Source organism: Chiloscyllium punctatum, chromosome 37 (assembly GCF_047496795.1).
Source record: "Chiloscyllium punctatum isolate Juve2018m chromosome 37, sChiPun1.3, whole genome shotgun sequence".
In the NCBI taxonomy this organism is placed as follows: Eukaryota; Metazoa; Chordata; class Chondrichthyes; order Orectolobiformes; family Hemiscylliidae; genus Chiloscyllium; species Chiloscyllium punctatum.
In genome coordinates this window covers 12690070-12705235 of record NC_092775.1, presented here as the reverse complement: position 1 = coordinate 12705235, position 15166 = coordinate 12690070, and the positions used below count along the sequence as shown (strand labels likewise).

General features: G+C 46.1%; 1 protein-coding gene across 9 annotated transcripts in view; it reads right to left on the bottom strand.

Moving 5' to 3' along the window:
* Positions 1–15166, bottom strand: part of LOC140462871 (protein CBFA2T2-like) — a 171811-nt gene that overhangs the window by 20823 nt on the left and 135822 nt on the right. For all 9 annotated transcript variants that reach the window (XR_011954550.1, XM_072556281.1, XM_072556278.1 and 6 more), the window contains 3 exons: positions 6821–6999; positions 3558–3784; positions 1558–1646 (listed from right to left, as the gene is read on the bottom strand). Coding sequence is in view for 8 of the 9 variants with exons in the window: in XM_072556281.1 (XP_072412382.1) it covers positions 1558–1646; positions 3558–3784; positions 6821–6999 (495 nt within the window). In the remaining variant the exon portion in view is untranslated. The remainder of the gene's footprint in view (positions 1–1557; positions 1647–3557; positions 3785–6820; positions 7000–15166) is intronic.

Sequence of the window (15166 nt, the reverse complement as noted above, 5' to 3'; positions counted from 1 at the left end):
AAGATGATGGAAGGTTTTGATCAACAAAGACAAAGAATTCCCTCTGGAGAGTGGGTCAATAACCAGACATCATCGGATTAAAATCATTAGTTAAGAGATCTTCAGTGGAGAGAAAAAGCATTTTCTCTCACGGATATCGAAAGCTTTCCCTGAAAGGGAGGTTGGTGGAACTTGATTCGTAAAGTAATTTGAGATTGGAGCTGACCAAGTATGTGAAGCTTAGGGCTTGTGGGATCAAGAGGAATGGGGTGAAATTGGAAACAGCGTACCATGTTGTATGGTCAGCCACGGTCGTGTTGAATGGCAGAGCAGGCTCAAAGGGCCGAATGGCCTACTTCTGTTTCCTACGTTTCTGTGTGAGGATGAGGATCTCACCGAGTTTCAAGCAGGAGGGATGGATGTGGGGGACAACAGACAAGTGATTTCTCAACAGGTCCAGCAGAGGCACAACTGGCCAAATGGCCTCCGTCTGTGCCATATGTTTTAATGGGCAGGTTTTATTGGCAGGGACCTCCCGGGTGGAAAAGTCGTCAGAAATCACAGGCATTTAACACTCCATGGTGGAGAGGCAACATCATTTGGGTAATAGACCAGAGCTGCAGCACGGGGACACAAGATCAAATCCCACCAATAAATGCAATTGATTAAAAACAGAATTAGGATTGAAAGCTATTCTCAGTGAGAGTGATCATGAAGCTATCATTGGTTGCTATAAAAACACATCAGAATCACTGGAGTCAATTGGAGAAGGAAATCTGCCATTTTAATCTGATCTGGCCTACATGTGACTCCAGACTCAGATCATCAAAATTGCCTCTTAACTGCTTTCAAGGGTGACGACAGATGGGCAACACAAAACTAACTGTAGTGATTAGAACCGGGGGATCTCGTTGACTATGAGATCTTTGATTGGGGTTGTTAACCCAGGCCAATCAGGGAGCCCTGGCTGACAGACAGAACCAGAGGATTTAAAATCTCCTCCATTCAGGGACTGACTCTGAGCTAGCTGACTACAGACAGTACACTGTGTACATTTAAATAAGGGGTGACTTGGTGACAGGGTACCAGCCTCTGTGCAGTCATTTCACTGTCTTTGCTAGCAATGTTCACACCCCCTCCATGAGCAAATACAAATTATTGTGCGGAAAACGGCAAATTCTGGACACGAGAGAGTTAGCTCAGCTAAGGTTCTCATAGCAGGGAGGCGAGATGAGGCGAGGGGGGGGTCCGGAATGTCGGGAGGGTGGGCTGGAGATGATAGAGAAATCAAGAGGTGAAAGAAGAAGTAGGGTGACCCACTGGGCTTTCCGTCCATCCTCGACCTTTCTCTGACTGTCTCAAACTAAAAGCCCAATGGGGAATGAGGGTAAGGGTGGGTGAATGGCCCCACGCCTCGCCAGCTCCAATGGAAAATTGGGGAAAGAATAGAGGCAGATAGCCAGGCCACCCGGAGAATTTCACACTCCTCCCCCAGCCTCTGCAAACCGTCCAATAGGATCGGTAACATCTGTAAAGTTGCTAAGAGAAGGACAAAGAGTAGGAGAAATCAGCACCTACATGATCCAGATGTTTCCATTCCTCAGCCCACTCACGGTCAGTCAGTCGGTGATCGATCATCTCTTCCTGGTACACTGCGCGGGATCCTCCTGTGGAGAAAAAAGGGAAGGATAACGGTCTGGAAGTTGCTGTTATTGAAGTGCCTTCAGACGTGTAAATGAAGGGTGAGTCAATGCTTTGAAGGTTTTGAGTATCCTTCTTCAAAGCTATCGCCAATGTCTCAAATGTTAAACATGAGAAACCTGCGAGGTTAATAGTATCCACCAAAAACCCCTAGAAAGTTAACAGAGTCTACTATGGGAAGTACACTGGAAATCAATCCCACAGTCACCTTGAAAGTTAAAGATTTTAACAACTACGTAGAATTCCCCAGTTTGCCTGTCTCTAGATTCCAGGTTGACAGAAAGTATGGACCAAGTTTTTGTACTTAACAAAAATGACTTTATTACAAGTAATTAGACTCTAGCTTCAGGTAACTGTTGGCAGTTAACTCCACCTTAAAAGACTCCCCCTTACCCACACAGCACAGACTGACAGAAATACACAGAGGAAAGGTGGTGGTTATGGATGATAGGAGGAGGAGGAAGGCAGTTCAGTGGTTCCTATTAGAAACCTTCAGTTTCCTGAAGAAGGGCTTATGCTCGAAACGTCGGTTCTCCTGCTCCTCGGATGCTGCCTGGCCTGCTGTGTTTTTCCAGCACCATACTTTTCAACTCTGGTCTCCAGCATCTGCAGTCCTCACTTTCTCCCAGTGGTTCTTATTCCCAGGGTTGCTGAGTTGAGCCTTGTGCTGGTCAGAATGTTGATTCTCAGTCGTCCTTCTCCGGATGCTTCCGCTGGTTTGCTGGAGGCATAAGGTGACTGGCTCACTTGTACAAGAGTCTCTGGCTTATAATAAAAAGTCACAGCTTATAGCAACTTCAGAAGGAAAGAGAAACTGATTTTCTTCAGGCATTTATCTGCAGAGTACAGAGAAGGAGAGATCCTGGGCTAACACTGGTCTGACCACTTCTATATCTTGTTCACAGCTCCAAGTTGTTCAGCTGCTTAACAACCAATCACAGAGTTGTTTGCAGGCAGATGACCATTGAAATTGATAGCTGGTCACTCGCCCACAAACTAACCAGCTTCTTGTTGCCAAGTAAAGCTCCATTTGTACACAACTCTCAGCTCCAGTTCGTCTGCACACTAAACTTCAATCACAGCTTGGTGGCTCAGTGGTTAGCACTGCTGCCTCACAGCACCAGCGTCCCAGGTTCGATTCCAGCCTGGGGCAACTGTCTGTGTGGAGTTTGCACATTCTCCTCGTGTCTGCGTGGGTTTCCTCCGAGTGCTCCGGTTTCCTCCCACAATCCAAAGATGTGCAGGTCAGGTGAATTGGCCATTCTAAATTGCCCATAGTGTTAGATGCACTCGTCAGAGGGGAAATGGGTCTGGGTGGGTTACTCTTCAGAGGGTTGCTGTGGACTGGTTGGGCCAAAGGGCCTGTTTCCACACTGTAGGGAATTTTAAATAGTTGTGTAAACAATGAACATCAGGTTTACCCACTTTTCAAAACATTTGGGAAACTTTGGTTTTAAAACAGTTCTCTCCCATTTAAGTGTGAAAATAACTCACAAAGAAATAAGAAGACCTGTACACTACATGCAATCTGAATTCATTGGGCATGCATCCTTACTTCAATCGATGAATGTTTGTAAGTCCCATCCTACTCCATTGAGAGCTCTCTTGGACACATTGAAGGTTACCTGGTAAAATCTACAATCCCTCATGGTTGTGTACCGAATCCCGGATGTTTGAAAAGCCGAGGTGATTGTTAACTGGATCCCAAACCAAAGGATGCAACTCGGCATCAATCCTCTTTCTTGATAACAGATTCGTTTACCAAACTATAATCGGCAAAACCAGCCACAGCTGCCATCCATGAAGAACCCAATTCTTCACGGGAACTGATAGCACCGTGCGTTCCTGCCATGATCACCCTGTGCCCATGGGCTCACCGTGATGCCTGTGTCGGTCTCTGTATTCCGGAAGTCTCTGTGGGTCTCTGTACAGGTGGTTGATGGCCACATCGTCCAGGCTGTAGTGCTGGAGGGGAGGAGGGGTTGGATGCAGTTGCCCGTTGGCGGGGTGAGGTATGCCAATGTTTGGGCTGTGGCGCTGGGCAGGGCTGATAGTGCACACCCGCTTTGCTGGAGGGTCTCGGTCAAAACCATTCTCTTTATTCCTGAGGAGATGGGGAGAAAATGTCATCATAAAAATCAAAACTTTCAGGAGAACAGTCCCTCATTCACACACTTATCAAATCACAGAGTCATAGAATCATACTGAACAGAAGAGGCCCTTTGGCCCATCAAGCCTACACTGTCAAAAATACACCACAGTCAGTTCTTCTGTAAAGCGATGGTTGTGTTCTTGTACAACCCCATGTTAGAGCAAAACCGCGCTTTAGAAACAGCGCTTAAAATGTTGGTGCTGTTTTCACGTTCCAGCCAACACGCCTTCAAAGTTCACGCTGTAGAAACAATATCCTCAATTTATCACTCATGTTACAGTGAATTTGCGTTGATGAAATGCACACTATTAACAGAATGACCTGTGCTAGTTAGACTAGTCCTACTTTCCTTCACTAGACTCTTTGCTTTCAATGTTATAACATTTAAAGTGCTCTTCCAAATGTTTTTTTAAGGTTTTATGAGGTTTCCCAACTGAACTACCCTCCCAGATAGTGCACTCCAGATTCCCACCACTCTCTGGCTGAAAAATGTTTTCCTTAAATCCCCTGTAAATCTCCTGCCGCCCAACTTAAAATTGTGCCTCTTTGTTATTGACTGTTCCAAATCTACATGAGGGTAGACATGGCCAGGGTTTAATGTTTGGTCTGAAATACAGTACCTGTGACAGTGCTGCACACCCTCGGCACCACAGTGAAGTGTCAGCCTCACTTCTTTTCTCAGTTCTCCAAGTGGACGCTGAACCCCTGACTCTACGGTGAGAGTGCTACTGCTTAGTCACGGTCGACACGTGAACATGGTTCCACTGCCTTTCCCCGGGTTCTGCTGTGGCTCATGCCACTGTGTCAGAAGGTCATGGGTTCAAGCCCCACTCCACAGAAAGTTCAGCATTTTCCAGACCCATTCAGCAGGTCGAATTATAATCCCTTGGGTGTGGTCCTACCTATTGGTTTGAAAGTTACTGGGAGCTCCCCCCTCCCATTCCTTCAGTGGAAGAGGGAGGGAAATCAACTTTGCACGAGGCCGTCCAACTTGATCAGCTAGAATCCCAGAGGGTCAAAAGCCCACAAGTGGGAGCTGTTGGCCAATCAGGAGCTAAGCCCAAGGCTCATTGTTGGATCTCAGGACACAAAGAAATGGGGTCAGATGGGCTTCAATGGGTAGGGGTGGTTTTCGGTGACCTCTCCAAATGCGAGGCTCTTGATTGGGTATTGAGAGTCTGTCAATGGGACAACTTCCTACCACCTCGGCCTCAGGAGAATCTGATAGGGTCTGCTGTCAGGCTGTGGGGGAACCTGTGTTAAATCCTGGAGCCACCAGTAATTAGCACCAAGTGGCACATTAATGACCCTGATTGGCGTCAGTGTTCCCAGCAAGTGGGATTCCTCCATTGACTTCTTCCTGTTCCCATTTTAATTCGGGACAGTTTTCCCAACCTCAAGAATCAGATGATGCTCCTGGCACATAGCCAGGCCTTCAGGCCCTTTTGGGTGGGGAGCCATTAAATTACACCCACCCTCACCACTGTCGGAGTGCTACACTGTTAAAGCTGCCATCTTTCAGATGAGAAATTGGAACTTTTTCTCTCAGGTGGATGAGAAAGCATTATCTAGGAGAACAATGGGATGATTCTCCTTGATGACCTGGTCAACCAGACCCATAGATTCAATTTACATGAAATCTGTATTCAAACAGAGATAACAGCACCCACTGCTACAGTGCCAACATGGTTACAGACTGGAGTTGTTCTGCAATTGCAAGACCATAGTTTGTCCTCAAGCCTGGACTGTACAGCGGAATACTCTAACGACTTTTGTTTTGACAAAGATAGTCTGTCCGAGTTTGGCAGGCTTGTATTTCTTCTGGCATTTCTGTGCACACCATAGTCATCGCATTGGAATGTCAATCCCTCCCTCATCAGATGCCCACAACCACCCCACCCCCACCACCATCACCACCCTCGTTGGCCCATTGCTCAAACGGCCTGGAGCTGATCCAATCCCACTTAATTCTCTCACCACTTGAAGCAGAGTGGCAGGAAGTATATGAGCAGATCATATAAGGTCTTAACTGTACTGGCTTCACACAACATTTCTTTACAGGACTTGGCAAGTCTGAAAGCTCATGAAACAACATTTATTAATTTACAGTTTTTAAAGCACGTTCTGGGGTCTTTTAAATTAAGTGCTTTCTAGCTATAATGATTGTTTATGAGTAAAAGAGAGAGGTGTCTTCAGGGCAACAGAAATGCCTGTCTTTTGCAATAAAAAGGCAACCAATAAAAACATAAGAGATGTCTTGGCGTCATCACAGAACCCATTTTACTGCCGGAGAATACAATCAGACAATGGTTACAGCACAGGAGGCCATTCAGCCCTTTAAACCCATGCCACCTCCCAGCAAAAGTGAGTCCCACCCACATTCTCATTCCCTGTCTCACTGTAATTTGTCAGCCTTCAGATTCTTATCCAATTGCCTATTCAAAGTCATGACTGAATCTGCCTCCGCCATTCTCCTGGTATCCACATCCTGATTACTCACTGCATCTCCTCATGTGACCTTTTTTTAAACTCTTTTGCCAGTCACATCTGTATATTCCTATAACTGACCATTCTGCCAATGGAGCAGATTTGCACTGTCCACTTTGTTTAGGCCCCTCGCAATTTTGAACACCTTCCCCTCTCCTCCATTGAGCATCACCTCTTTATCCTCATGACTGAAGACCCTCAGCCCTGGAACCTTTCTTGTAAGGTTTTCTCACACCCTCTCAATCTTCCTAAAGTCCGCTGTCCAAACTTGGGACATCCAAAACACCAGGTGGAGCTGTTTTCACTTATACAACCTGTCGCTGAGATCTCCTGGAGAATCACGCTAGACAGGCAGGACAGTTACGCTCACTGCCCATCACCATCTTGCACAATGTGCCCGTTCCCTTCTGGACATCACTCCTCCTTCCCATTGTATTTTAACTCCCGCATGTCTGACCCACCGCGCCCAGGGGTATCCTATCCCCGATCCAGCCGGTTTACCTTTCCGGGCTGTTCCTCTTCCCATTCTCATTGACCTCTAGCAGATCCGTTGAGTTGACAGGGGACGTGGCATTGGCATTGAGCAGGAGGTGTTCATGCTGAGCCAGGTACTGAGCTGGCGTTTGCTTGGCAGAGCGGGCACAGTGCAGTAGTTCCCGCTGCAGCAGTGGCAGGTTGGCCTGGAAAAACAAAAGTCATACACAAGACCTCAGCAACACCTCCATGCATGATCCATTATGCTCCCAATTTCCCCCGCTCACGGTCCCCATGGGCAGCTTTTCTTTTTCCTTGGCTCACCATTATCCATCCTTTCATCCATCTGACTGCTGTTGTCTCTGTCTGGGCTCCATCTCCACTTACCTGCTCATTCCTTTATCCCCTCACCATCCCCAATCTCCAGCACATATACCGCCTTTTCCTAGCTACTCACAGTTTTGAAGAAGGGTCACTATATCCGCAAAGTTAACTCTGTTTTCACTCTATTGATGCTGCCAGACTTGCTAAGTTTCTCCAGCTTTTGTTTCAGACTTCTGGCATCTGTAGTTCATGGTTTTATTATCCATTATTTCTCTAAGTCATTGACTGCAATAACTTGCAGTTACACAGCATCATCCATGCTGTATAATATTCCATGCCACATCACAGTAAAACAGATGATCTGTACATCATCACTTTGCTGTGTGTGGGGGATTGCTGCTTGCAGATTGGCTGCTGCAAGTTCTACATCATAACAGTAGACCAACATCCAGCCAATAAAGTACTTTTAAAAGTGTTTGAAAGGTGCCAGAGAAAGGCAAGCCTTTTTGTTGTTTAGTGTGCTGAATTAATTCCACCCATAAGGTCACCCTTTCATATACCTTGATGCAACAATTTTACAGAATGAAACGTTTTTGTGATCTTGGGCATTGGTTAGGCCACTTTTGGAATACTGCATTCAGTTCTGGTCTCCCTGCTCCAGGAAAGATACTGTTAAACTTGAAAGGGTTCAGAAAAATTTTGCAAGGACGTTGCCAAGGTTGGAGGGTTTGAACTATAGGGAGAGGCTGAATAGGCTGGGGCTGGGGCTGTTTTCCCAGAGCGTCAGAGGCTGAGGGGTGACCTTATAGAGGTTTATAAAATCATGGATAGGGTGAATAGACAAGGTCATTCTCTCAGGGTAAGAGAGTCCAATGAGGTTGTAGTCCAAGAGAGCGTAGGATTAGGGTGAGAGGGGAAAGATTTAAAAGGCAACCTTTTCACACAGAGGGTGGCACATGTATGGAATGAGCTGTCAGAGGAGCTGGTGAAGGTGGATACAATTACAATATTTAAAAGGCATCTGGATGGGTATGTGAATAGGAAAGGTTAAAAGGGATATGGGCCAAATATTGGCAAATGGGACTAGATTAATTTTGGATATTTGGTCAGGACGAGTCGAACTGGAAGGTCTGTTTCTGTGCTGCACATCTCTATGACTCTATGGTACTAAACGCTCACAGACAAACCCTTCCAGCAATGGTATTATCAATCAGTGGAGATAAAATCCCTGGGAGAAAAGGGTCCTTCAATGACAAACTGCGGCTGTGCCATGCAAAGTGGCTGATTAGTGGATGCTTCACACATGCCTCTGTCAACGTGCTATGTTGCCCAACAAGTCTGAACTCCAGCTACAAATCAGCCAACACGATAGAACCAGGATTATGTTTTTGGACACTAGCCCATATTGCCAAGGGGGAGCCAAAGAAAATGAAGGATCTGCCTAAGTGTGTCTTGAGACGACAGTGAAATCTGAAACAAACATATTCCCAGTGACAAGCCAATGAAGTGTGGTAACGTGCAATAAAAAATATCTTCATTTCCCAGGCAACAGGGAGCCAGTTCCCCTTTCTGACTCATTTGGAAAATTTGGATGGGTTTACACAGAATTAAGTCAGATGCACAGCGCTGAAACAAGCCATTTAGCCTAACCAGGCAACACTGTTTCTGGCTACCTGTCTAATACCTCTGTGTGTGATTGAACTTTGTTGATAACACTCCTGTGAAGTGGCTTGGGACAGTTCACCCCATTAAAGGTACTTGATAAATGCAAGATGTTGTTCTGTTCAACGTGAACAGGAAAGATTTGGAGTGATTTGGGTCAGGAACAGGCAGGGGGGACTAGTCGAGTTTGGGATTAGGGTTAGCATGGACTGGTTGGACTGAAGGGTTTGTTTCTGTGCTGTCTGACTCTATGAGCCTTTTCCTGTCCCTCTTTATCACACACGATCAGCATATAAGGTACAGTGACATCATCACAATCCTGGGGGGGGGGGGGCGGCAGCCTAGGTTCAAATCCTGCCTTAGCAGTTGGTAGAATTGGAATTAAGTAATACTTTTTAAAAAAAATCTGGAGTTGAAAATCTTTAAATACTCATCTGGTTCACTTATGCCCTGCTAAGAAAAAAAAAGTCTGTTTTTATCTAGTCTAGACTCCAGACCCACAGCGATTTGGTTGATTCTTAACTTTGGACAATTCGGGATGAGCAAGGAAATCTTGACCTAGCCAGTGATGATGACGTCTCGTGAATAAATTACATATTTATTTCTAAAACAAAAACAGAAATTGCTGGAAAAGCCTAGCAGGCGTGGCAGCATCTGTGGAGAGAAATCAAAGCTAACATTTTTGGCACAGTGACCCTTCCTCAGAACCAGAGGGACATTAACGCTGCGATCCTTACATTCCATTGTTTGGGGGAAAAGGAATAATAAATGGAGTTAGCCCTATCGCAGGCTTTTAACAGAAAAGGTGCTACACAAATGCAAGATTTTGTTCAGCAAATTTCACATGGAGAATGTGCTTTTGGGAGCATTATTTGTGCTTTTAAGTTTGGGCGGAAAATGCTGGAGTATCTGACTGCCTGAAATTTCATAACCCCAACTCGGGACAAGGGTTCCTGAAAACTTTTTGATGAGATTCATTCCCCAAAGAGGGAAGTGAGAAAGAGAAAAAAGATTCTCACAGATGGACAGACACAGTGGCAAACAGACACACACATGCATGCGCAAAGGGAAGACTTTTTAGAACAGAGATATAGAGAAACTTCTTCAGGCAGTGTGGTAGTCTGCAGAATTCACTGCTACAGAAGGCTGTTGAGGCCAGGACATTGAGCATATTTAAGACTGAGATAGATAGGTTCTTGATTGCCATGGATCAAGGGCTATGGAGAGAAGGTGGAAGATTGGGATTGAGAAACTCATCAGCCATGATTGAATGGCAGAGCGGACTCGATGGGCTGAATGGCCTAAATTCTGCTCCGACATCTTATGATCTTACACACCATGCACACAAATACATACACAGACATGAGCACAAAACTACATGCACACAGATATGCACACACATGCACACTGACACATGCACACAGACTCACATGCATATACAAATGCACACAGTCACACAGATATGCATACAGACATGGACATACACGCATACACACAGACTCACACACTAACAGATACACACAAATGCACAGATACATGCACACATGTCCAGACACAGACATTCATGACCACACATGCACATACAGATGCAATCATGCACACACTAATATATCACACATACAGACAGATACAGATACACATTTGCAAACTTAGCTCAAAATCCCATTTTAATAGCCAGACACAGTTTGATATTATGCAAATAACTGCACTCCAGCGAGCTTCCCTTTCTCTTTGGTGAGATCAGAGCAATTAAAGCTGGGTAATGTTGATCGGAATGGGCCGCAAAGTCTTGCTGGTGCTAATGTCAGCAGTGGACCCAGTAATTGAAATGGTTTCCATTAGCTTTGCAGCGAGCAATTTGACATACTGCAGATTGGAATGGGAGTCGGAGGGTTACATTAATGTAATGAAAGGCAGGCTGAAGTGAAGGCAGTTACAGCTGCTTCCTCTCATTGAGGATTCAGCTCAAATATCCAAACACATATGGTCTCTGTCATTTACTTTTCCCTCAGAGGGCGGATGCTATAGCGTTGAGCGAGAAAAAAATCCTCCCGTTCAAATGATTGCCACTAAGTGATATGGAGCCCATATGGTGTGTGATGCTTCTACAAACAAAAAAAAAGGTTGCAGCACGGTTTCAAACTCATGCTCTGCAACAGACATCACCACCACCAGCATCCCCCCTCCCCGTCTCACCAACAACACTCCTCCTCTCCCCCCAGCCTCAGGAGGGCAAGTCCCATGGTAAACATCACTCAGTCAAGACGGTGCTAAAAATCTTGACTGCGGGAATAAAGCAAAAAAAAAGTCCCCACTCCAACAGAAAGTAAAATAAGGTTAAATACCAGGAATAAAAATTGCAAATCGATGAAATGAGGCAGAGAGAAAAAAAAAACAGTAAGAACTGAAGTCGCTTGAGATCAGAAACAAAGGTAGAAATTGCTGGAGAAACTCCGCAGGTTTGGCAGCAGCTGCGGGGAGAGAGAGACAGAGAGAGGGAGACAGAGGGAGAGAGAGAGAGAGAGAGAGAGAGACAGAGGGGGAGAGAGAGAGAGAGACAAACAGACAGACAGACAGACAGAGAGAGAGACAGACAGAGAGAGACAGAGAAACAGAGGGAGAGACACAGAGAGAAATAGACAGGGGGAGAGACAAAGAGAGAGGGAGAGACAGACAGAGACAGAGACAGAGCGCAGAATCAATGTTTTGGGTCCAGAGACCCTTCCTCAGAACGGGCGGTGGCTAGGAAAAAGTTGGTCTTTAAAGATTTTCTTTTCCCCTTAGCTGTCAGACCTGCTGAGTTTTTCCAGCAGTTTCTGATTTTGTTTCAGAAAATGGGAGAAACATCTGGATGCTTCAGACAAGAGATTAGCATTTACTAACTAATAGCGGCTTTGAACCAATGGGTTCTGGTACGATCAGGTACATTTTCACGTGTCACCATTTTCTCTGTATTTAATAAAATGGGATGATTAGAGACACGCACCCCTCCCCACCCCCACCCCCACCCCCACACCCCCCGAGCCTGCTCTGTCTTCCCTAGGATCATTTTCATTTTCCTGCCCTGTTGCCATATCATTCGAATCCCTTTGCAGTCCAAATACCTATTGAGTCTTGAACATTCAACAGTTGGGAGCAGCCACACGTGTCCGAGGTTGAGAATTCCAAAGATCCACAAACCCGTGACATTGAACCTTTCCCCATCTCAATCCAAAATGGCTGATCCCTCATTTTGAAAAGGTGACCCCCCCCCACCAGCCTTCATTCTCCACTCCCTCAGCCAGGAGAGCAAAGAAACTCAGAAAAAGGGAGTGCAAAGTTGGTGATTGGCCGGCGAGAGGTATCATTGAGATTGATTGATTTATAGTCACGTGTACAGTGAAAAGCTTCGTTTATGAGCTGTACAGGCAGATCATAGTAAGCAAGAACGTACAGATCCGAAAGACGTAGACAGAGGTGTTCATTGCACAGGGCGAGATCAGTGTTAGCAAGGTCAACATTACTTAAGGCTAGAGAGATGTAATTAATTAGTAGTTTATATTGAGACACATTTACTGCCAACGCTCTCCTCCCTCCCCGTATCCAGGTTTGGGATCTGACAGAAACACCATGAATGATGCCCCTTTGTAAAGCTCAGGTATCATTTGCAGAGAATTGAAGGGTTGGTACTGTTGAATCCACATCTCTGACTAGATGGATATTCCTTGAAGTTTCATCACATGAACTCTGTCAAGTCATGTGCATCCGCTCCAATACTTCCAAAGTAAATGAAATTAAAAATACCCTCTTGTCCGTTTGCTTGCTGCAGCATTGGAGGAGGTAAACTTGAATTACTGGTCACCCCAGACCAACCATGAATAACTTGGCATCTCTAAGCTCCCCAGAATGATTCTGACATGGGGTACAATGTGACTGGGGAGGGAGGGTGAGGTGGAGGCCTGTGCAACCTTCACAGGGGGCTGTGAAACAAAATTACAGTTGGGACGGAGAAATGATAGAAAGTTCTTTACTATTTTTCTTTCAGACTTCCCTGTGAAACTTCAGATGGGCTTGCTGCGTGCGCCAATGGAGTGGCCAATTGGTCCCAATGGGCAGTAAATGGGGGAATGGCCCAATCCAAGGTCCTCCTAATCCTGACACATCACTGTCTGACTTTAGCGAACTCTTGCATGGATAACAGAGAGCTATGTCCCCACTGTGACCCCATTTCAAGGTTCAGAAGTCGTCCCAACACCTCAGAGGGAAGTGAACGTGGATAGGGGTTTGGAGGCGATGAGAGCAGGCAGTGGGAGCAGGAGCTGTAATAATGTGGGCGGAGCTCCACAGTGGTCTCAGAGTTCACGAGCTCCCGTCCCCACCCCGACTTCTGAGGAGGTCTGCCCTCGATATCCAGTCAGGCACTCTCCCGGAGTAAGTGGTTCAATGGGACACTTACCGGTCCATTGACCCCATTTGGAGTATCATGACAACTCCAGCTGCTACATGAACGCTGTCATTTAGGCAATTCTGCGACATTAATAGAAAGTGTATCGTTTCCACACCTCAAGGGACTAATCAGGTATTTGTCCAGAGACCAAATCTGCAACAGCTCCACTAATGCAGGAGTGAGAGTCACTGTCATGAATTCATTCACTGAGATAAGTCTTTAACATATCAAAAATGCTTAAGACCCTGAAGGCCCTATTCCCCCAGTGACCTCATTAAAGGACTCCTGACTGTTGCAGTCAAAAGATGTCATTGAATTGCCAGTCCACATCACACAGTGCATTCAGCCACCGATTATCATGACACCTTCCTTTTCCAATGACTTACAAGTGGAATATGAACAAAAGCCCTGTAAAGGTGAAGTCATTATTCTTTGAAATATAAATCCCGGCATCCAGTGTCCAGCAGGCATCATCCATTGCAGCAGCTGCAGAACTACTTTTCTTAAACAAACGTAGGAAGTAAAAAGCCAGGAACTTAACCAGGGTGGCTCGAGTTGAGAGTGTGATGCTGGAAAAGCACTGCAGGTCAGGCAGCACCCAAGGAGGAGGAGAATCAACGTTTCTGATGAAGGGCTTATGCCTGAATCATCAATTCTCCTGCTCCTCCGATGCTCCCTGACCTGCTGTGCTTTTCCAGCACCGCACTCTCAACTCTGATCTCCAGCATCTGCAGTCCCCACTTTCTGCTGGCTCAGTGGTTAGCGCTGCTGCCTCACAGCACCAAGGACCTGGGTTCAATTCCACCCTCAGGTGACTCTGCGTGGAGTTTGCATGTTCTCCCCGTGTCTGCGTGGCCTTCCTCCGGGTCCTCCAGTTTCCTCTCCTTCTCCCCAGCCCCACCCTCCTCCCATTTATCTCTCCACCCCCAAGGCTCTCAGCCTCATTCCTGATGAAGGGCTCCCTTGCTCCTCGGATGCTGCCTGACCTGCTGTGCTTTTCCAGCAACACACACTCGACTCTGATCTCCAACATCTGCAGACCTCACTTGCTCTGGTTTCCTCCCAAAATCCAAAGACTGGCAATGCTAAATCGCCTGCAGTGTCTGGGGCTGTGCAGAAATGGAGATAGGGTGGTGGTGGAGTGGGGAGGGGGGGGAGCTGAGATACCCTTCAGACAGACAGGCAGTGCACACTGAATGGCTTCTATCTGCACCCTAGGGACTCTATGCATAAAACTTTAGAGGTTGCATTATTTGAACTGGCCTATTTATGACCCACTGCCTGAAAGAGTTAGTTTGGGTTTTCCCAGTTAAACATTAAACCCATTGAACAGCTGTGCAATGGCTAAATTCAGCAAACCTCACTGTCCTTCCTCATCAGTCCACTTTATGCTTTGAAACAGGTGGATGAAGACAACACAGTGTGTAAAAAAAAGTTATTTCACGCGCAAAGTTCTAGGTGGAGGAGGAGGGGGTTTAGGGGCTCAGGCTTGGGCGTGGTGGCGATAGAAGGTGAGGAGCACTATTGAGGCTGGAGACTGTCACCACCACACAATTCACGCCTTCAAAAATCAAACTTTAGAAGCACAAAATGCTGAGCAATAAAAAAGGAGGGCTAACACCAAGTGGACCTCAAAGATTCAGGACGGCAGCTCACTACCACATTCTCAAGGGGCAACGAGAAATGCTGGCCTCGCCAGTGACACCCACATTGCACAAGTGAAATTTAAAAATGTTACCACCATCAGGTTGGCCTTCCCACAATCCAGTAAAGTTCACTGTCCCTGGACTGAAAAACTCTCCTGCCCAAACAAATCCCAAAAATGGGAAATCACCTTAAAGATGTAGTTTGCCAATCTTCAACAACTGATCAAACATCTCCAGGGATGGCTAACTTTCTACAAGAGAAATCATAGGGGCATTAAAAAGAGAGAGTGAGCTTTTGTTTGAAAAGTTGGCCTT